Below are 20741 nucleotides of genomic sequence, written 5' to 3'. Positions count from 1 at the left end.
TCGAGGCCGGTCGAAAGCTGCTGGAATATGTCCGCCAGGCGGTACGGATGCGCAGCCAGTTTGGCGATAACGGCGGCGAGGGCCGCGTCGAGCATCGAGCCACCCGCTTGAGGCTTGATCCGCAACCGGGAAGAAGGCTTGTCGCCTTGTGGCGCCTGCGAAGAGGTCGAGATCTTGGAAGGAATGGGCATCTGATTGTGCGTTCAGCGCGAGTTTTCAGGATACAGGGGACGATATACGCACGTCGGTCTGGGCGCAGAGCTTGCTTAACCTGCACGAGGGTATCGGGGTATCGCCGTGTAGAGACAACAATAGAGGTGATGAGGGTTGGTTGCCGGGTGTTGAGAAGGAGAGGTGCCGCAAGTGGATGGTGTCGTGGCGGTAGGAACAGAGAGCGGACAAACACCGTCAATCAAATCCTGCATCCTGATAGGTGGCATCACGCTTCTGGGTGAAGCTTCTTTGACAGGCGAATTGACAGAGCTCATAGCACGTCCTGAGAAAGTCGAAAGCAGATCCAGTCCATCACTCTTGCTGGGGCATCGGGCCTTCCGTCTCGACGATGGACCAGATCCTTCCAAGCCATCCGGGGGGAGATCATCCATTGAAGGGCCTGTATTTTGGATGGCGCGTTTTGCATCTGGTTGTCGACAGGAGAACGCACGTCAAGCGGAGGTAGATCAGACAATCGGTCCGCGGGCCGAGAAGCTGCGTACAAGACTTGTACCCAACGTTCAGATGCAGAGATCACTGTATCGTGGACTTTAAGACTGAATTCACAGTGGAAGTTGTTGTCTACTAGCTGAAAACATTTGAGAAGTTGAGCATACATGCTATCAAGACTCATACCGATCTACGATGACAAGCTTTGCCTTTCAACCTCAGCTACCACCTCTGCATGTCGAATCGCCCGTGTAAGCGCGTAACGACTTGCAAGAAGTCAGGATAGTTTTCTGGCGTAATATAGCCCAGTCGAATGAAGAGGTGAATGAGGACTGGTGTCTTCGTTAGTATCGAGGAGTGCGAGATCCCGGAATACAACCCACCGGTGGCGCAGTTGTACTTGAACAAGCCAGCGCGCATCTTCGTGATGACCTCGTCTTGGGAGAGGAACTGAGGGATGCGACTGTAAGGATGGCTCTATGCTGGGCCGTCACAGTACGCACTTCGAAAGACTCGACTTCGCCGTCGAGAGGCTTGGGCTTAAAGAGACTGGGATCTGCGCCGGTAGGTATGCGCAGATCGTATGTGTACCTACGAATACGTTGGCGACGTATACACTTGCTGGGGTGATGATACTTACTCAACCTCTGGCTGAAGCCATCCAGTCGACGTTCTGTTGCAAAGGATGAATCAGTCGACGGCCTTCATAGGCTGAGTATTGTTCGAGGAAGAAGGGACGCACCTGTAGAAGTAGCTGATAGCGCCTGTACAGCGACAGAGGCGGTTGACTACATCCGCGTCGATGCTGGCTTCCTCCATACACTCCTTTACCAGCGAGTCCCACGCCGACATGCCGCTGGGAATGCCACCAGCGACCGTGTTATCTAGGTAGCCAGGCCAGCTAAGCATTCGTGTAAGCATAGTTCACTCAGTCAAGACAGACTAACAAACGTACGTCTGCTTCGTCTTCGCACGCGTCGGCACCCAAATCCTGAGCTGGCCGTCCGCGCTCTCTTCGAAGGCCGACATATGCACACCATAGGTGACTATGCCAAACAGTGCACATGCGGAGCGCTCCAGGTCGAAGACGAAGTTGAGAGAACCAGAGTCGGGCGCGTCCCATTGCTCTGGTGTAGGGTAATCATGTCGCGCGAATGGGTCTGCGTAAACGCTGGGTAAATAAACGTTAGCGAGCTGCAAAGGCGTAGGATGACACTCAATATCGTCTGAGAGGGAGATGCTCACGGGTAGAGCTCCCCTCGCCACTTGCGTGGGCCGCAGACGTCCGGGAATTTCTCCTCGTCGCGCCACCGCTCAGCAAGCTCGCGCAACGCCGCGGACCGCTTTCCAGGAGTATCCAACGTGCGCGACAAGCTTACGCGCCTCGGGGAGCTTAAAAACTCCCATAATTTCTGCCCCTCGCCCTTCGACTCGTTCTCCTTGTACAACGCGTCTACAATGACTGGGCGCAGGAGGCCGATTTTCGGACTGTCCGGCGCGGGGTTTAGGTGGAAAGGGAGAAGCTCCTCATCAGCAAAGTCCTTTGAAGGAGCGCCCGGACGGAAGATGTCGCAGCGCTCGACGAGGTCGAGGAAGCTGAGCGGTTTGGGATCCGCCATTGCAGGAGGAGCTGGAAGGTGATGTGGCGCGATGGACGATCAGGGCGGACCGGGGAAGCGGCGGCCCGACGATTATTTGATCCGCGGCTTCCCTGATATTTCCCGTTTCGGCAGGCATTGTTCTCTCATGCGGAACTTCCATGTCGGACGCCTATGACGGTCATGCACTCAGCTAGTGCGAGAAAGTCGGAGGGCGTGCTTACCCAGAAGCTATCGGCGTGGGATGCCCCCCGACTGACCACTGCTATAGTGCTAAGGAGAGCACAGGATGGTACCGATCCGTGATAGATAGCGCCAGTGGTAATAGAGTGCTGCAGCCCTGCTCGCATCGCATAATGAGTACGTTGATCCGCCGCCCTCCTCGGCTCGCCTGCAGGTACTTATACTAAGACCGTGCTAGCTCGCTAGCCAGATACGCCTTCCCTCCTTTCCCCTCAAACTTCAAAGTCCAGAATAATCATGCCGAGCTTCGAGTTTTTGTTGGCTTGCGTCAAGACGATCCTTTGGGACATATATCTTACCATCGCCAACAAACTCACTCCCGATGCTCAGCCTGGCCGCCTCATTCCCGCAGGGAGGCCCGGCGCTGGCGGAAAATGGCCCAAGTTCGTCCCACCCTCTCCAGGGGACAGTCGGTGCTCGTGCCCAGCATTGAATGCTATGGCAAATCATGGTGAGTAGCAAGCGCAACGCAGTCAAAGACGACTACATCTTGACAAATGTGGTCAGTTACTGACATTCTACTGTACCCAGGCATCCTCCCGCACGATGGCAAAAACATTACCTTCACCGAAATGGGTGAAAAGATCCACTCGACGTACAACTTCGCCCCATCCTTCTGCTATTTCGTGCCCAACTTTGCGGCCAACATGCTCGGCAGGAGCTACGCACGTCATACCTTTGACCTCGCAGGTAAGTCGGAGTCAGCAACCTCCCGATCTTGGCAAGTTCTAATCCCCAGGATAGACCTCGATTTGCATAATGGGATCGAGCACGACGCGTCGTTGACCCGTGAGTAGTATGTCGTTCCGGCGTGCGATGTTCTCTTGAACAGTGTTACTAGGCCTTGACTCGGCGCTCGCGCCCGACCAGGGCACCCCGCACGAGCCCTTCGTCCGCGAGCTGCTCGACTCTGCGACCGGGCGCGATGCTCGCACCGGCGAGCCACGCTTCACCGTCGCCGACCTCTCCAAAATCTCCGCCCGCCGCCGCGTGCAAGCGCGCGCCACCAACGGCGCTTACTCCCTCGAGAAGGTTCATCAGAAGTTTAGCGCGGCCAAGTACGTGTTAACCTCTGAGCACGCACCTTCATTCAACTCCAACCCAACGCTCACCTAACCCAACGCTCATCTAACCCACCATCTCTAGCACCTCCACCATGCTGCGCATCTTCGGCGGCAAGCTCGATGACATCGAGACGATGCTCATCGAGGAGCGCATCCCGGACGGCTGGGAGTCAAGCACGAAGGCGCGGCACGGGCTCACGATCCTGAGCTTTCAGGACACGGTGAAGGCGGTGGCGGCGGGGATCGACGAGGGGGCGGCGGCGAGGGAGATGGAGGCAGAGAAGGCGAGGGAGATGGAGGCGGAGACGGCGGAGAAGAGGGGTGAGAAGGGGAAGGGTCGGGAGGGGGTTATTGACGGACAGGCGCCGCTGTTGCGGTCGAGAAAGGGGATGGGTATTGGGCAGGCATAGGATAAGCATGGGCACCCAAATAATCCAATCTAACACCATCTTGATTCTTCCAATGTACACGCATAGCCTTATGAAAGCACGTCTCAAGACTCATATTGCGTCGAATTGCTGTCAGACCATTTCCTTCACGTCCTTCCCCTCCTCCATCTGCCCCATCTTCTCCCCCTCCAAAACTCTCGCTGCTTCCGCCTCCATCTCCCGCGCTGCCGCCCCCTCATCAATGCCCTTCGCCACAGCTTTCACCGTCGACTGGAACGACAGGATCGTAAGTCCGTGCCGCGCCTTCGTGCTCGATTCCCAGCCGTCCGGGATGCGCTCCTCGAGCAGCATCGTCTCCAGGTCGTCGAGCTTGCCGCCGAAGATGCGCAGCATGGTGGAGGAGCTGGGGAGAGGGTTAGGTTTGGTCGGGTGTTGGTTGATAGACCAGAGCGGGGAGATTGGCGGACGGCGAACGTACTTAGCCGCGCTAAACTTCTGATGAACTGCCGCGAGGGAGTAGGCCCCGTTGGTGGCGCGCGCCTGCACGCGGCGGCGGGCGGATATTTTTGAGAGATCGGGAACGGTGAGGCGCCGCTCGCCGGTGCGGGCGTCGCGCCCGGACGCAGAATCGAGCAGCTCGCGGACGAAGGGTTCGTGCGGCGCGCCTTGGTCTGGCGCGAGCACCGAGTCAAGACCTGACAATCCGTGTCAGCCATGCATGCCATTAGTATTGAATGCTAAGTACACACTCACGAGTCAACGACGCATCGTGCTCGATCCCATTGTGCAAGTCCAGGTCTATCCTTGGGATTAGCACCTACCCAAGGCGGCAGTCCACTACTATCTACTCACCAGCGAGATTGAACGTGTGCTTCTTGTAACTCCTGCCGAGCATGTTCGCAGCATAGTTGGGCACGAAGTAGCAGAATGAAGGCGCGAAGTTGTAGGTGGAGTGGATTTTGTCGCCCATTTCGGAGAAGGTGATGTTTTTGCCGTCATGGGGGAGGATGCCTGTGCGCGCCGTGAGTATTCGTTCACCTCGATTGGAGCACGTCCTCTATGGGTATTGAGGCACACTTGCTACTCACCATGATTTGCCATAGCATTCAACGCCGGGCAGGAGCAACGGCTGTCTCCTGCCTTGGGCGGGACGAACTCGGGCCACTTTCCACCTGCGCCAGACATCCCTGCAGGAATGAGTCGGCCGGGCTTGGCATTGGGGGTGAGTATGTAGGCTCGAACATCCGCTTCACACGAATCGGGCAAGCTGAGTCGTGCGAAGCGGCTGGTAGCAGGCGAGCGTCACATGGCAGGGTCACGAAAGCGTGACTCTGACTTAGCGAAATTTCGCCGCGCGGTCGCGGTGTCCAGTGCGAATCGTTACTCGTTGGATTGTGAGCCTCAGGAGACCCTCAGTAGCTACACAAGACCATGTACCGGAGTATATTACAATGATAAAGTTGTCTAAATTACCTATCTAATCGATTTCGCTGACCATCTCGTCATCCACGTCCTCCACGTCCTCCTCATCGCCTTCATCGTCCTCCTCTAGATCCAAGTCATCAAGATCTAGTGCAACATCTTCCTCCTCAATGACCTGAAGGGTTGGTTCCTCGTCATCGGCCAGGACGCGCTCAAACTCGGCCTCGCTGCCCTCCGAGTCCAACTCTGTGTCCGACTCGGTGGTGTCCGAATCTGAATCCGTTCCCGGACCAGGCAGTGCTTCCGAGGTGTCCATTGGCTCGGGGGTCGAAGGTGTAGCCACTGCGCCAGTGACGGGCTGCTGTGGTAGATGGCCGACCAAAGGGATCCGGCGGCGGCGCCTCTGCAAGCGTGTGAACGAGGCATTGTATTCGTCGAGGGGGTTCGTCGTGTTGTCCGTCAGCATCTGCAGGCCAGCGCCAATGACGTCTTTGGCAGGCTCGTCGTCATCGTCAAGAACGCGGCCGGGTGTGAGACGGTAGACGTCGTGCTCGTCGAGGCTCTTCATGAGTTCGGCAATGTCGGTCGAGAGGTCAGCCGGTGCATGACGTGTACCCTGCGATGGAGCACCGAGGACGCTGTTCATGGTCTTGGCGAGCTGCCGGAGAACGTTTGCGCAGGGAGCTACGACTCCGAGCCACTCCCAGGATGAGTTGCTGCCATGGGCACGATAGAAAATCTACAGTAAGGCTGTTAGCACAACAAGGTCGCTTGTAGGAGCACGAGAACACGTACTTTAATCCAGAAATTGAGATGCTCCTGCATCAGGTCCACCTCAACGAAGGCATTCTTCTTGCCAGTCGGATTGACGAGCCAGTTGTCTGTGATAATCCTTCTGTTAAACTGTCTGAGTATGCTGGGATCAAATGAAGTACGACACGCAGACTCACGCAAGCCTAGGTGGCCAGACCTTCTCGATGTTGTGAATGATGTGCAACATTTCGTGGGCATACTTGGTCCGGCCATTGCCACGGAAGCTCAGTGCCCACGCTTTGAGCACGAGCAAGATGCGCCCGGAGTCGCCGGCCTTGATAGCATCCGTATATTCACGCGAGATCAGCGCATCGCGCATGAAGAGCATGGCGTTCTCGAAGACCATATCACCCTGCGTAGGTTGGGGTCTCGCATCGGACGCAACGTAGGAAGTACCCGCCTCCGCAGCTGCAAGCATTGCGGCGTTCTCGGCCGCTGTAGCCTCTGCGTAGCGGCGCGAGCGCAAATCGTCGACTTTGCGCGTGTTCGCGTACTCGTCGAAGACCTTCTCAGCATCGGCCTTCAGCTGAGCAAAACCACTGAGGTTCTGGACATACTCGTCGAGGCTGGCTGCCCCCGAGACAAGCAGGAGGCAGTGGAGGATACGTGCGTAAAGCGAGACGAAGATGAGGTCGCGGCAGGTTCGGTAGTTGGGCAGGGATGTGAGGGTGATGGGGAGACGGTGGAGGCGTGTATTGTGGAACCAGAGGCTCCCCGGGTTGCGCGCGCCGCTGTTGGGTTTTCCGAAGTGGGTGAATAGCAAGCCGTGCGCATCGGCAATCTTGCCATGGAAAAGCCCGGGCATCCACGCGCCCCAAAAGTAGCCAGCGAGTCCTGCTTCCTGGCCCGCACGGATGTTGACAAGAGCGCGGATACGTGCTTGCGAGAGTTGGTCTCCAGCAAAGATAAGGACCTGCTTGTTAAACCACTCCTGCGTCTTGACCTGCAACTCCTCGATTGTAGCTTCGATCACCTCGCCGTTACCGAGGATTGTTGACTCGTCGATCTCCATGGCAGGCAAAGGGTGGATGGGCGTCTGGTGGACAGCTATCTGGCGGGAAGTCTTTGGTTGCGTCGCGTTGACATCTTGTGCATATTTTTTCAGGCCAGGGCCGCCGTACACAACAACAACGCGCAAGATGGTGTGGACAAGGCAATCCCTGAAGAGCGCAGCCTCGTTGACAGTATGGAGGATATCGTCGAGAGCAAGGGGAGCGGCCGAATCAAACGCTTTTTGCAAATCGTCAACGCGCATATCCTCCGCAGCCGCATTGTGCAGAGGCCAGATGGTCGCGCAAGTGCCGTTTTCCTGTGCATCTGATACAGATATGTCAGTTCGAGGTGAATAGGTTGTGGTGAACAGCGACTAACCGGTGCGTCCTACGACTTGCTCAGCAGCACGGAAGACCATGTTGATGTTGTCATAAACTGTCGCATAGACGCCGGTAGACGCTACGGCCCGCGCAGCTGCTCGCATGGACTCGGAAAGGGTGCGAAGGGTGCCAGGCCGCGTGAAGTACGACTTGACTTGTGTACCAGCGCCATCAACACCCTTTGTTGTGTACTGTCGAGGTGCCCCGCCCTTGCCAATGATGCCGGAATAGCTCTCGGAGATGCCGATGTGGGACATGACTTCGATGGACTGTCGTTGACTTCCGCTCGCATACAGGTACAGGCCGAGGGCCTTCTTGCCGAGGTTGTTGGCGTAGCTGTACTCCCCAAGGAGCTGCAACATTGTGTTCGTCACGATGAGGGTTTTTCTTGCTGCTCGTGCGACGCTCAAGATGCCGGGCTTCAAGTGTCGTGGTGACGTCGCAAATGCCTTGAAGACTCGTAGAGATACACCCGCCAAAGAGGTGAAGTGCGTATGGATTCGGGATAGATTGAAGCGCGCGAGGAAGTGCGAGTCGATGGGGACTTTGGAGCCATGGTAGACCCCCGACGTACTGAGAGCGCGCACCTCTGCGCGAACCAGGCCTACTGTATGGTCGACGGCCCAATCCGACACCTCCTCCTTGACTGCCGGCGTCGCCCCACGACCAGTCCACATGTCAAGAATATGTCGGACAGACGCCGCGCGGCCCCCGAAAAGGCCCAGCCACCGAGCATCACCCCTCTTGTTCTTCGGGTCGGATGTGTGGATGACGAGCTCGTAGAGCGAGCTGCCTGCCTCGTGGATCGATGCGAGGAGGCCGTCATTGACGGATCGACGGGCATCTGCAGCCTCCCGCCTCTTCCGCTTGCGCTCCTCTCGTGCCGCCAGACGTCCAGGGGCCATGGTTCTGGCTCTCTGTTGTTGCCCCTTGCGCCTCGAGCTCGCCGACTTTTCAGGACGTGTCGCACCGGTCTTTCCTGGGCTGGAGTTCCCAACGTCCGAGCTGCTGAGAGGGGGCAATAGCGCCTCTGTCGCGCGTCGCGAGCCAGGTGGAGGCATCTGCGAGCGGGTATACGGGAGGGAGAGCCCAAGGTGAGCGAGAGGTCGTTGAGGGGGGATAGGCGTGTAAGGTGGTGTGTGGGGGTCGCGTATAGATGGGGCGGCCTCACTGCCATCGTCTTGACGTCCAAGATCTTCTTCTTCACCGAGCCCAGCCTCCTCTTCATCATCCTCCTCTTCATCTGTATCCGTGTCGGACTCGGCCTCATGCACATCAACATCGTCCTCATCCTCTGTGTCGTCCTCGTCCTCTGTGTCGTCCTCGTCCTCCTCCTCCTCCGTGTCATCATCCTCGTCGTCCTCCTCCATATCCTCATCTTCATCGTCAACCTCCTCCTCGGCGACTCCCCCCTCGGTTCTGTTGAGTCTGGGGTCGTGATTCCTGCCGCTGCTCGCCCCATCACTGTGTTCGTAGTCTGCCTCGATGCTCTCGGCTGCCGCATTGCCGATGCTTGCTCCATCCAGCCCAAAGAGTGGTGAGGGCGAGCTGATCGTGAGTGGCGAAGACCCAGACGGAGGGCTGCTAGGGGGGATTGACATAGGCATGAGGGGGAGTTGGAGAGACGCGGCAATGATCGGTGGCTCACCGGTGGTCAGCAAACTTTTGCTTCCGCTGCCCTCTTGGCTCCCACCACAGTGCCCCCTTTGTTCACAACTGTCCGAGGAGCAGTGCAGGAACGAACTACAATGTCATCAGCTCGCGCTCCCCGTCCTAGCCGCCCAGCACTTACAACAGATGAACTTCGTGGGCTCCCAGATGTCCTGGCGGCGTCGTTCGGTTATGAACCTCGCGAGTTTCAAACGAAGGCCATCGGCGCTCAGTTGCAGCGCAAGGACGTTCTTGTACACGCAGGCACAGGCTTCGGCAAGACTGCAATCGCAGCAGGGCCACATTTTCATGAAAGTGCGAAGGGTGGGGTCACCCTGATGATCTCGCCGCTTATTGCCCTGCACGACGAGCAGGTGAGCATTCAGAAGGATGTGCATGCCAGGTACTCACCTCATAAAGGTCGAAACCTTCCAGACCGAGTTCAAGCTCACAGCAACTGCTGTCAACAGCAGCCATGGAGGCTGTAGCAGAGAGAAGCTCGCGGTTAGCTTCATCCCACACCATAACGGACCTGTGCTGACCTTGGAGCAGGAAATCGTTGCGGGGAAGTACCAGATCGTTCTGATCTCCCCCGAGATGTGCCTCTCACGCCGCTTCACGCGCGAGGTCCTCAACAACCCCAACTTCGGGGCTATGCTCCTCTCCGTCGTCGTTGATGAGGCGCACGTAGTCTCGCACTGGGGGGCCCAATTCCGCAAGAAGTACGGCCAGCTAGGCATGCTTCGTGCTTTCCTGCCAAGGAAGACACCCATTGTGGCGCTGTCAGCGACGCTATCAGCGCGCATTCGAGACGATGTCCTTGCAAAGCTGCAGTTTCACAAGACGGACTTTGTCAGTATCGATGTTGGCAACGATAGGCCAAACGTCTCACTTGTTGTTCGTGCTATGCAGCACCCCATGAACACATATGCCGACCTCGATTTCGTTATCCCATCCTCTGTCAAAGACGTCAGCGAGATCAAGAAGACATTCGTCTACGCCGACAACATACAAACTGGTATTGAGATCGAGGATCACCTCGAGGACCTCTTGCCAGAGTCTCTCCAATCCACGGGCATCATTCGGCCCTACAACGCTGCGTTCTCCAAGGAATACCGCAAGGAGGTTATGCGGCTCTTCAGGGAGGGTGCCGTGCGTGTTCTCGTCTGCACAGATGCTGCAGGAATGGTTAGTACTCGTCAAGCCTCGCATCCACGATTTGCACTTACTGACAAGATGCACTAGGGGTGTAACATACCGGACATCGATGTTGTTGTTCAGTGGAAGTTGACCACGTCGTTGTCATCCTTCGTACAGCGCGCTGGGCGTGCTGCGCGAGGGCGTGGTCGCATCGGTCTTGCTGTACTACTGGTCGAACCATCAGCATTCCTCGTTGATCTTTCGCAGGCACTGAGTGGGGTGGGAGACATCCAAAAAACAAGTACCAAGGGCAAGAAGCGCACCGGAAGAGTCAAAACACACGGTAAACGCACCAAGAAGGATGCTATCGCTCGCGGTCTCCTACGAGGTGCCGCAGACACGCTGCACGATGCCATATTCGTGCGCGAGCAGCCGCCGTTCGACTGGTCATCCGAGGACGAGAACCTCCTGGTCTACGTGCAGACAGGCGTCTGCCGCCGTGCCGTGCTGACGGAAATCTACAAGAACCAGCCACCAAGTAAGTATTACCCTACCGCGCGAGATCAATGATTGACATACAACAATAGACCCGTCCGTCCGTTGCTGTGATCTGTGTGACAGCAGCTTGCTCGATGCGGTTCGGCCAGGGAATCCTCCCACTGCGATACGTCAGCCCAAAGTCAAGCGGGGGATCCCGTACGCACCTGTGCAGAGGAAGTTGCTAGAGTGGCGCCGTGTTGTTGTCGCGCGAGACTATCCACAGGCACTGTTCGGAGGGTCAGCCTTTCTCAAGGACGAGACTGTTGAGCTACTCGCATCGGTTGGATCATTCGATACGGAGACTCGGCTTGTCAAGATCCTTGGAGGCCAGTGGAAGTGGTACAAGACCCACGGGCGAGAGCTCTTTGGCATCTTGAAGTCCTTCAGCATCCCATTTATCGCTCTCCCGGGCAAGAAGACGGCACGGGGGAAGAAGCGGGCCAACGCACCAGCGATTGCAGAGCCGCTTCTAGACGTCCCCAATCCACCGGGCGCGCGCGGAAACCGCGACCCGGACGCGTCTCCAGCGACAGTCGGAGCGGCCGAGCCCACTCTCTACTTCAGTCACGACCCGCAATCCAATCCTCCTCCTCCTCCGTCGGCTACTACTCCTGTGGATCCTGACTGGGAGACGATGTCCATGTAAGCCTTCCTGCGGGCCGTAGTCATCCCAAACACTTACATAGTCAAGATGGACTCCCGACAACCCTCCACCATCTCCCAGTGCGACACGGGGCAGCACGCGCGGGCGAGGGCGAGGCGCGAGCAGCGGCCGAGGGCGAGGCGCGAGCAGGAGTCGCGGGCGGGGTACAGGAGCGGGTCGCGGGCGGGGGAGAGCCAACGTGAGAAGCGAACAGGGGGGAGGATGTGCAGACTCGACTCCTGCAAGACGCGGGCGCGGGAACGTGTAGCGACAGAGACAAAAAGTACAGGGAGGACAGATCGTGGCTGGGAACGAGGCTGTAATGAAGACGTAACAGAGAATTCACGCGGATTCAAGTCGGCTGCGCTCATTAGGCGGTGTACCATGTTCGAAGCCTCTGCTTTACATTGCGGGAACGGTACGACAAGCGGTGGAAGGTGGCGGGCGGTATTACTGAAGGGCACAGGTGCGCGTGGTCGAATTCCACTAAGTCAAACTCACGCTTGGGCGCTCCCGCCAAATCGGCGTCACGTTATACCAGTCGCTCGGCGAGCCTCGCCCGCTCCCTCGCTCCCAGTCCGAAACCAGAAAAGCCCGGTTATCGGCCCGTTTGCCGTCCTCCCGATTCAGTCAAAGCCTTGAATCCGTTCGGGCTGTGGCTCGCCTGCGACTGAACGAGTCTAGTGAGTATGTTGGCGATGCTCAGGTAGATATCCCAAAGGAGGGTCTTGATGCACACAAAGATGAACCCGAGGCTGGGCATGTTGGAAGACGGGAGCAAGAAAAATTAGGCGGGGCTGGAGGAAATGCGGGCATATGAAGCGTGCTGGAGCCGAACAGAACGCGGCGCATCGAGGCATGCTTCCCTAAAGGAGGGCTGTCGCGCGTCAGATAGGTGGGGTGTAGGCAGGCCTGAGTTGCAACACCCGTGTTACGTCTTGTGCTCTGCGAAGAGAATGAGCGTACCTTATCGACGCAGCGTATCTGAGGATGTTGTGACAGCCACCCACTGTGCGCCAATCAGGTTGTGTTGCTTACTTTGACATGTTGGTGGAGGGGATGCACAAGCTGACTGTTGCAGGACTGCTTTGACAACGCCTGTGTAGCACGCGCACTGCATATAGAGTCACAAAAAAATACATTGCAGCAGTTACTTGCTGTCCGACACAAGTTCCTCGACCTCCTCCTGGTCCTCCCTCGCCGAGCGCTGGACCCACTGCCGACCCGCCTGAAGGGCAAGGACGCCTGTGAGCGCGACGCTGCACATGAGGTGGTTTGAGGCAAGGTCGATGACAGCGGTGCGAAGGGTCTTCGGCACTATCGCGTCGGGCTCGTGAGGGGGGATCGTCTCGAAGTTTTTGATGATGCCTGCCAAGTGTGAAGTATGGGGTAGACGGGGAACGTGGACGTACGTACTGGGAAGCACGTTGTACACATACATGGCGAGAGTTGCGCCGAAGAGACCTGAGGAACTCGTCAGTCGCGTCAGAGGGGACTGTAGGGGTACACGTACAGATACTGCCCCCGTCAAACATGATGTTGTCTGCCTGGCCGTCCCCAAGGCTCCAGAGGATAGTAGCCCCAGCAAGAGATACAACGAGCCCAAGTAGCAGCTGTGACCACCTGGGCATCGTCTCGATAAGGGAGTAGTAGCGCACGGCGGTCCAAAGGTCCACCTCTGCCGCCGGTGGGCGCCAAAGCGTAAGCAGGTCGACGATCCAATGCGTGAACAGGCACCCAAGCAAGAAGCTCGTCGTGCACACCACCACTATCGTTCGGAGACCCATCGTGAGTGTGGGAGGGGGCTGAGGAAGGAATTCGTTGTGGTCGACTTGAACAGTGCCGAACGCGTCGACGCCAAGTCGCCGTGTACTTCGCGCTTGGCCGGCCCGCATCCTCCGGTGGCGTCGCGCCGACCTTCGCGGCGTCACCAGCGTCAATTTCCTCAGACTCGAAGTTCATCATGAGCCTCACCACCGCCCTTCGCAGCCTCTCGCGTGCCCCAGTGCGGCCAGCGGTGCGCCTCTTTACTGTCTTTGCACCTTCAGGATCAACTCCATGGTTTGTCGACCCCGCGGAAACTACAACACGGCGTGCACCTCTCGAAGTCGCTGAGGAAGCACCGCCTGTACCGGACGCTGCCCCCACGCCGCTCAAAGCTCTCAGGCAATCGCTTGTGAAGTCGCCCCACCTCGATCGCGCATCTGTGGTCGTTGCACCGCATAATGAGCTTTTGCCGGAGTCTGGGGAACCACCAGTAAGGGAAAGGCGGCATGGAGTAAGACGCAAGCGGGGAGGGAACTATTCTGGCGAGACGCTGTACGAAGATACGGGAGGGATCTGGGATTGGGTGATGCTGGCGCAGGTGCGTAACAGACACGTCCTGGTGTATACCGATGCTCAGCGTGTGTCAGGTGAAGGAAGGAACAGAGAACCGTGGAGGTATCGAGGCCGTCGTAAGAGATGTGCACAGAACGGTGGGTTCTCAAAAATATCTCCTGTACTTCATATTCACTCGAATGCAGCTCTCCACGCTCGACCCGCCCATCACCCTCCCTACTCACCACAAGCGCGGCGAGCACAACGGTTGGGCAATGATCGACGCTGGCAATTTCGCCGTACACATCATGAGCAAACCCGCGCGCGACAAGTACTTTGGTTCAGCTCTCGCGCGCCTCAGGCAATAGATACTCTCCTACATACTGCAACTCCGCCTCTACCACGCAACCTCCTCTACACCGCAACCACATCTCTGTACCATAAATGCATGATCTACTCGCCACAGGGGCGCTTCTCCTCGGTAATCATGTGCGTGCCGGAATGACCGGTGCCGGATCCTCGTCCCCCACGTTCTTGCGCTTCCCCGCCTTGTCCTGCCCCACCACGTTCCTGTTCTTGTCCTTCCCCACTATGTCCACCTCGTACCCGCCTCCGCCCAACCTCCCCAAACCCGAACCCATTCCACCCCTCCCGCTCCTCCCCATAGAACCTGCCGACCTAGATGGTTTGACCACCCTCCCCTCCCTCCTCCCCGACGCTGCGGACTACAACACCCTCCCCGGCTTCACCTACTCCAAGCACCTCATCTCCGCGTGTAAGCTGCGCACCGTGCCCACGCAGTATGATATGCCGCGTGCGGACCCCGCGCTGTTAGCGAGTAAGGAGAGGAGGAAGGCGGAGATGGAGCGCGTGGCGAGGGAGGTGAAGAAGGTGGTCGTGAGTGATGAGTGGTGGCGGGAGACGGAAGGGTACAAGTCTGCGGTGCCGCTGTTCAATTCCTTGACCAGGTTCAGAAGGAATGGTAGGGGGACGGGTGCTCAACCTGGTTTGACGCTGTTCTTCGCGCATGCAAACGGATTCAACAAAGAGGTAGGCCTTCTCCTTCGCTCAGATTACAGTCAAAGTACCTCGAATGACATTGCCTAGACTTGGTATCCAACCTTGCAGCATCTGGTCAGGAACTCCGCTGCTGCGGTCAACATTGCAGAAATATGGCTTTGGGAAGCTGTCCACCATGGTGAAGCCGCTGTCATCAACCGTCCAGGTCTTCAAGGGTTCTGTGCGTATACCTCGGAAATCTGCTGTACGTGGTCGCCTCCTTTGACTGATCCACTTTCTAGACACATGGCGGGACAACACCCGCGATATCCTTAACTTCTTGCTGCACTTCATTCCGGCCGACCCCACTACCGATGGGCTATCTACGCACCTCCCTCGGGTCTCCGCGGCGGAGACGGCAGCAAGGCGCTCCGCAGGACTACAACGGAGGCATGTGGTGGCCATAGGTCATTCTTTTAGTGGATGTGCCAGGTAAGTCACCAGTTCCATAACGAAACCGGGGTACAAGACGCGACGGCATGAAAAGCTGACCATATTCACGTCCAGCGCACTCGCCGCTCTTACCCCTCCCAGCGGCCACAAACTGCTCCGCAGCCTCGTCCTGGTCGACCCTGTGATTATGCGCCCCCAATCTGAGCATGAGAAGGGCGTGTTCGACCTTGCGGGCGCTGCCATCGGCAGGAGAGCGCGCTGGGCGTCAAGGTAGGTATCGCCCTGTCTCGCGTATCAGCATGTTGATCGAAAGAATTCGCGCTTCACAGGGAAGAAGCGAAGCGATCTTTCCTCGCGTCGCCCTTCTTCCAGCGTTGGGACCCAGCCGTTCTGGACGCGTACGTGCAAGGCGGGTTGTATGAGAAGGATGGCGGAGGTGTGTAGTACCCCCATTGTGATCATGAAACTTGCGCTGATCACCGCACCGTAGTCGAGCTGCGTATGACTCCGTTCGACGAGGCGCTCATGTTCTCCGACTCGCGGACGAGCCCGGAGGTGCACAGGAGGCTGCCATCGCTCGTCGAAGACGTCGAAATTCGGTGGATCATACCCGGCCCAGGGCAGAAAGAGTGAGTGTAGCGTAGAAACTCGGCACCTTGGGCGAAGAAAGAGCTCACACATGAACTAGATTGGGCACTTCGGAGGAAACGCAAGTGCGCGTATGGCTGCGCCCCAAGAACTCGTCGAATGTGCGCATCGAGGCGCGGGTCATCTAATTCCTCAGGAGAAGCCGGAGAGTCTAGGTGAGTATCTCGAGGATTGCTTTAGCGTCCAAGACGTCATGCTCATATGTGCCAGCGCGCGAGATAGCGGCGTTCGTGGAGAGGAAGGGGGCGGAGGTCAGACGCAAGACACAGACATCCAAGTTGTGAACACACTAGAAAGTAGACGAATATTAGCTGCCATTGTGGTAGACAAGATGCTGACTGAACAGGGCTTGCATAGTATTCTGCTACGCAAATAATGGTTCCCGACTCATGGGCCCCGATTGTGGGCGCCCCTCACGGCAAGTACCGAGATAGACTAGTTTCGTTGATGGGGTACGCTGTCCTTGTCCAGTTCATTCATTCGGTTGCGCATATGCGATGTCTGTCCCAACTCGTGTGTCGGCGTCTCTCGCTTCATCAGGACCGCCGCGCTCCTGCCTTTGCGCTGGCGTTGAGGGGAATTCATAGTGCGAATGACGGTATGTCACGCTTCATCCTCGTCATGCACTCATCCTCAGCCGCTTCCAGACCGGAACGGATTATTTTCTGTGACACAGTACCGCTGGCTGTACAACAACAAGCAACGTAACTATCTCTACATGCCTTTAACTCCCTTTGCTGAAGCTGCATATGCGTAGAACTTGCTGTCCGTTATGTTCCCTTCAATGTCAAAGCACTGCTCAGCGTCGCAATCAAAGCCGCTGGCGCGAACGAGATTGTGTCCTTTAATAAAGTCCAGGACGGTATGTTGTCTCTCGCTTTTACCCTTTTGTCCCGTAACTAAGACTTCACAGGCATAAACAATCGCGTCTTCGACCTGAAGACCGACAACGGGAAGGAGTATATCGTCAAAATCCCGTTTCCTGTCGCCGGTCCGAAGCACCTCCTCACCGCCAGTGAGGTAGCTACTTTGGACTACATTCGAACCGAACTTAACATCCCTGCGCCTGTCGTCTGCTCATGGTCCTCGCGCGCTGAAAGCACGCCTGTTGGCTGCGAGTACATCATGTACGAGAAGCTCCCTGGCGAGCCTCTTCGCACGCACGAGTGCACCGACGTCGCCCTCGCTGAAGACCCCTACGTCCAGCTAATACCCTTCATGCGAGCTATCGAGTCTGTGCTGTCCAACATACGCTTCTCCCAGATCGGCAGCATCTTCTACAAGGAAGACGTCCCTGAGTCTATCCGCGACAGGCCTCTTTACAAGAATCCGGACCTGGAGAATGAGAATACTGCGCGCTTCTGCATAGGACCAACCGTTCACCGTGAGTTCTGGAGAGCTGGCAGGCATGCGTTAGACATTGACAGGGGACCATGTAAGTGGTGCATCGACTCGATAGAGGCGAGCTCATCGTCGCACAGGGGACGACGTGCGAGCCTACATGTACGCCCTGGGCGCATGTGCGCGGGCCAGCATCCAGGCTACGCCCGATCCTGACAATGACGATGCCTACCGTGATTGGATCGCGAAGTACGAAATGTTGGTTCCCGACCTTGCTCCCGACGGATACATTGCGCTTGTCCTCTGGCACCCCGACCTCAGCGCGAACAACATCATCGTCCACCGCGACGAATCCTCGTACCGCCTGAGCGGCATCATCGATTGGCAGGGAGCGACCGTTGGGCCTTATTACAGGCAGTTCGCCCTCCCGCAGCCGTACGACTTCGATAGGAAGTCCGCGCCGCGCGTGGTTTTCTCTGAGGAAGGGAGACCAGAACTTGGTGTTGCGATCGACGATTTAGACGAGGAGAGCATGGAAGAGGTCGAATACGCCCTTCGTCGTGCGTGGAGAGCTTACTTGCATGAGCTGGTCCTGCGCAAGGAAGACCCTCGGTTGGCGGACGACTTGTGCAATCCATTCAGCACCATGGCTACTCTGCGGGCCGTCACCAGCCCTGCGCACACTATCAACCGTGGGTCGCGGTGGCTGCCACTCATACGCCGTGATATTGCGAACGTGTGGTCGCTGTGGGGTGTCATCGTGGGGGTCAACGACGACGACAATCCCGTAGATCCTTTTCCATTTGCGTTCTCCGACGAAGAAGCCGAACAGGCCCACGAAGAAGCAGACCGCTTTGTTCGCGAGCTGGCGATGTGCGAGGATTTGCTCGCTCGCCTCGACCTCAGATGGGAGGAGGAGGGAAATGTGCCGGCAGAGCGGTTCGAGGAGGTGCAGAAGGCTGTCGGCGAAGCTCGACAAGCAGCTCTTGATGCAGCTACTGGTGCGGAGGAGAGGGCGCGTATCGAGAGGGCATGGCCTCTGCAGGATGGCAAGCCGTCTCTCAGCGCCGACCGTTGCTGGTAGCTACCTATGACATATCTGAATGGGAGTTGTGGGCGCGATTCGAACTGAGCACGTGAAGCGGCGGAAATCGGACCGCTTGAGCGATTGGCGCGGGCGATTGGCCGAGCGGGCGCGTAGACTTGCTGACTTTGTTTTTTATGAACCCCATCCTTCCTCGCTGACTCTGCTCGTCGTCCACTGGCTCCAGACAACAACTGATTATTGGCATGTCTCTATGGCTGCCCAGACCGTCGCCGGCAGGTCTCGCTCGTTCCTATAGCCGCGCCTGCATCTCCGCGCCCCGCCGCTTCCCCGTCGCCGCCCACTACCAGCTCGTCCGCGTCCCACCGCCCGCAGCGTTCTCGACGACCCGCTCATGGCGTGAGGAGAAGAAGGACGGGGTTCCCGACGTGCCTGCGAAGCCGGATGTGAGCAAGCAGGGTCCGCCAGCGCCGAAGGAGGCCCCGCCTCAACCTCCTGCGCCGCTCATGAAGCGCGTCTGGAAGAAGGTCAAGCATGAGGCGGAGCACTACTGGAACGGTAGCAAGCTGCTGGTCTCGGAAGTGCGCATCTCGGCGCGTCTTCAGTGGAAGATCCTCCATGGCGAGACGCTCACGCGCCGCGAGAGGAGACAGGTGCGTGGCGCAAACCCGTTCAAGTGCACTGTGCTAATCCCTCCCTTAGTTGAGGCGTACGACGCAGGACTTGCTACGTCTTGTGCCCTTTGCCGTCTTCGTGGTCGTTCCTTTCATGGAATTGCTGCTCCCTGTCGCACTCAAGCTCTTCCCCAACATGCTGCCCTCCACATTTGAGGACAAGTTTGCCGCGCAAGAAAAGGAGCGCAAGCTGCTTCGTGTCCGCTTAGAGATGGCCAAATTCCTCCAGGAGACCCTCCGTGAATCGGGTCTACGCGCCAACGCGCACATCGTTGGCAGCGACGCCTTCAAAGAGTTCTTCCGGAAGGTGTGCATACGTCCTTCATATTCCCCTTGCTGCAAGCTCACCAGCTGCAGGTCCGCGTCACTGGCGAGCGTCCATCCATCGAAGACGTCATCAACGTTGCAAAGCTTTTCGACGATGACCTCACCCTCGACAATCTGTCTCGCCCGCAGCTCGTGTCTATGTGCCGGTACATGGGCTTGAACGCGTTCGGCACGGATAACTTCCTTCGTGGTGCCATTCGCAGCCGGCTCACCAACCTTCGCCGCGACGACGAGCTCATCTTCCGCGAGGGCGTTGACGAGTTGAGCGTGCCCGAGCTGCATGCGGCCTGCCAGTCTCGCGGCATTCGCACGAGCGGCACGTCCCCGTCCCGCCTGCGCGAGGAGCTTACTACCTGGATCAACCTGCACCTGCACAACCGCGTCTCCGGCGTTCTGCTCATCCTTGGCCGCGCGTTCTTCTTCGACCGCACGCCGGGCACCGACGAGGATGGCCGCACTGCGGTTATCAAGTCTTTGGAGGCCGTGCTGAGCAGCTTGCCCGATAACCTGCTCAACGAGGCCGAGATCGAGGTTGACGAGGCGGCGACGTACAAGCAGAAGCTCGAGGTCTTGCAGCAGCAGCAGGAGCTTATCGAGGATGAGGAGGAGCAGGAAGAAAAGGAGGAGCTCGCGCGTCGTGCTAAGCGCGAGGCAGAGGAGGCGGAGGCCATGGCCGCCGAATCCCTTCTTCCTGACTCTGAGGTAAGCATGTTTGGTTCGCACAACACTCGTTCTTGCCTGACCTTTATGGACCAGTTCGGCATCGAGGACGAAAACGCGCGCATGACCACGGAGCAGCTGAACGAACTCGCCGAGGCTCTCGTCGTCCTTTCCGCCAAGTCGAGTGTCCTCAAGGAGCGCGACGAACTTCGTGCCTTGATGGAGGAGAACTTGCAGGCTGAGGAGGTACACTCATCTCCCTTCTCATCTCAGGCGAGGTCGCTAATCAGTCCACTCAGGACCCCAAGTCTCCCTCGGGCGCCCTCACCAAGCGCATCCGCACCATGTTGACCAAGATCGACCAGCAGCTCAAGGACTACGATGAGCGCGTCGGCAGCTCGCTCCAGATGATTTCGCAGGACCCGCAGGGCCGCGTCTCCGTCCAGGACCTCGAAAAGGCACTCGCCGTCATCAAGCACAAGCCCGATGAGGAGGTCGGCCAGGCCGTCATCCGCAAGCTCGATGTCGACAAGGACGGCTACGTCGAGCTGGAGCACGTGCTGGGCTTGGTCAAGCAGGAGGGGCTCGGCACGGTGTTGGACGACAACGCGCAGTCCATCCTGGGGCAGGGCAAGGAGCTGAAGAACGCGGAGAAGCCGAGGAAGGAGGATATTGTGAAGGAGGACGATTAGATAGAATCTCTACTCATGGTATCTTTATCAGCTAAGCCGCGTCTA

General features: G+C 57.8%; 10 protein-coding genes across 10 annotated transcripts; 5 read left to right on the top strand and 5 right to left on the bottom strand.

The window, feature by feature from the left end:
* Positions 1-673: 673 nt before the first annotated feature.
* Positions 674-2311, bottom strand: SCHCODRAFT_02605893 (uncharacterized protein). The gene is made up of 8 exons (XM_003035993.2): positions 1909-2311; positions 1619-1834; positions 1406-1564; positions 1304-1336; positions 1167-1254; positions 1047-1113; positions 850-995; positions 674-802 (listed from the first exon to the last, which is right to left on the bottom strand). The coding sequence occupies exons 1-7, from the start codon at positions 2280-2282 to the stop codon at positions 886-888; spliced, it is 1047 nt and encodes a 348-aa protein (XP_003036039.1). The 5' UTR covers positions 2283-2311; the 3' UTR covers positions 674-802; positions 850-885.
* A 112-nt stretch (positions 2312-2423) lies between these two features.
* Positions 2424-4324, top strand: SCHCODRAFT_02605889 (Cloroperoxidase). The gene is made up of 6 exons (XM_003035183.2): positions 2424-2621; positions 2683-2955; positions 3036-3194; positions 3249-3293; positions 3346-3562; positions 3651-4324. Exons 2-6 carry the CDS (start codon positions 2742-2744, stop codon positions 3976-3978), a joined length of 963 nt encoding a protein of 320 aa, XP_003035229.1. The 5' UTR covers positions 2424-2621; positions 2683-2741; the 3' UTR covers positions 3979-4324.
* SCHCODRAFT_01084124 (Cloroperoxidase) lies at positions 4090-5193 on the bottom strand (the record flags this gene model as incomplete). Its single annotated transcript, XM_003035994.1, has 5 exons — positions 4090-4360; positions 4436-4652; positions 4705-4755; positions 4810-4968; positions 5046-5193. Coding segments are annotated over 5 exons (846 nt in total), but the record flags the coding sequence as incomplete, so codon positions are not given.
* Positions 5194-5434: 241 nt separating this feature from the next.
* On the bottom strand, positions 5435-8470 carry SCHCODRAFT_02661308 (uncharacterized protein; the record flags this gene model as incomplete). Its single annotated transcript, XM_050346494.1, has 4 exons — positions 5435-6118; positions 6175-6274; positions 6330-7509; positions 7564-8470. The coding sequence occupies 4 exons, from the start codon at positions 8468-8470 to the stop codon at positions 5435-5437; spliced, it is 2871 nt and encodes a 956-aa protein (XP_050202823.1).
* An 843-nt stretch (positions 8471-9313) lies between these two features.
* SCHCODRAFT_02482187 (P-loop containing nucleoside triphosphate hydrolase protein) lies at positions 9314-11541 on the top strand (the record flags this gene model as incomplete). Its single annotated transcript, XM_050342812.1, has 5 exons — positions 9314-9589; positions 9636-9719; positions 9765-10403; positions 10461-10893; positions 10943-11541. The coding sequence occupies 5 exons, from the start codon at positions 9314-9316 to the stop codon at positions 11539-11541; spliced, it is 2031 nt and encodes a 676-aa protein (XP_050202822.1).
* A 495-nt stretch (positions 11542-12036) lies between these two features.
* SCHCODRAFT_02605878 (uncharacterized protein) lies at positions 12037-12386 on the bottom strand. The gene has a single exon (XM_050344188.1). It carries the CDS (start codon positions 12299-12301, stop codon positions 12137-12139), a length of 165 nt encoding a protein of 54 aa, XP_050202821.1. The 5' UTR covers positions 12302-12386; the 3' UTR covers positions 12037-12136.
* A 188-nt stretch (positions 12387-12574) lies between these two features.
* SCHCODRAFT_02682678 (uncharacterized protein) lies at positions 12575-13395 on the bottom strand. Its single transcript, XM_003035996.2, has 3 exons — positions 13052-13395; positions 12955-13002; positions 12575-12906 (listed from the first exon to the last, which is right to left on the bottom strand). The coding sequence occupies exons 1-3, from the start codon at positions 13323-13325 to the stop codon at positions 12689-12691; spliced, it is 540 nt and encodes a 179-aa protein (XP_003036042.1). The 5' UTR covers positions 13326-13395; the 3' UTR covers positions 12575-12688.
* Positions 13396-13484: 89 nt separating this feature from the next.
* On the top strand, positions 13485-14346 carry SCHCODRAFT_02605872 (uncharacterized protein). Its single transcript, XM_003035185.2, has 3 exons — positions 13485-13903; positions 13953-14015; positions 14064-14346. The coding sequence occupies exons 1-3, from the start codon at positions 13502-13504 to the stop codon at positions 14223-14225; spliced, it is 627 nt and encodes a 208-aa protein (XP_003035231.1). The 5' UTR covers positions 13485-13501; the 3' UTR covers positions 14226-14346.
* SCHCODRAFT_02661304 (uncharacterized protein) lies at positions 14302-18382 on the top strand (the record flags this gene model as incomplete). Its single annotated transcript, XM_003035186.2, has 12 exons — positions 14302-14907; positions 14965-15097; positions 15159-15348; positions 15424-15579; positions 15639-15745; positions 15800-15938; positions 15998-16058; positions 16315-16555; positions 16605-16661; positions 16715-16819; positions 16871-17392; positions 17439-18382. 12 exons carry the CDS (start codon positions 14302-14304, stop codon positions 18380-18382), a joined length of 3261 nt encoding a protein of 1086 aa, XP_003035232.1.
* Positions 18383-18494: 112 nt separating this feature from the next.
* SCHCODRAFT_02561254 (LETM1-domain-containing protein) lies at positions 18495-20696 on the top strand (the record flags this gene model as incomplete). Its single annotated transcript, XM_003035187.2, has 4 exons — positions 18495-18996; positions 19046-19324; positions 19375-20250; positions 20283-20696. The coding sequence occupies exons 1-4, from the start codon at positions 18589-18591 to the stop codon at positions 20694-20696; spliced, it is 1977 nt and encodes a 658-aa protein (XP_003035233.2). The 5' UTR covers positions 18495-18588.
* Positions 20697-20741: the final 45 nt, after the last annotated feature.

Source organism: Schizophyllum commune (assembly GCF_000143185.2).
Source record: "Schizophyllum commune H4-8 unplaced genomic scaffold SCHCOscaffold_1, whole genome shotgun sequence".
NCBI lineage: Eukaryota > Fungi > Basidiomycota > Agaricomycetes > Agaricales > Schizophyllaceae > Schizophyllum > Schizophyllum commune.
Note: the sequence above shows the minus strand (reverse complement) of the source record. Positions and strands in the feature narration are given on the sequence as shown.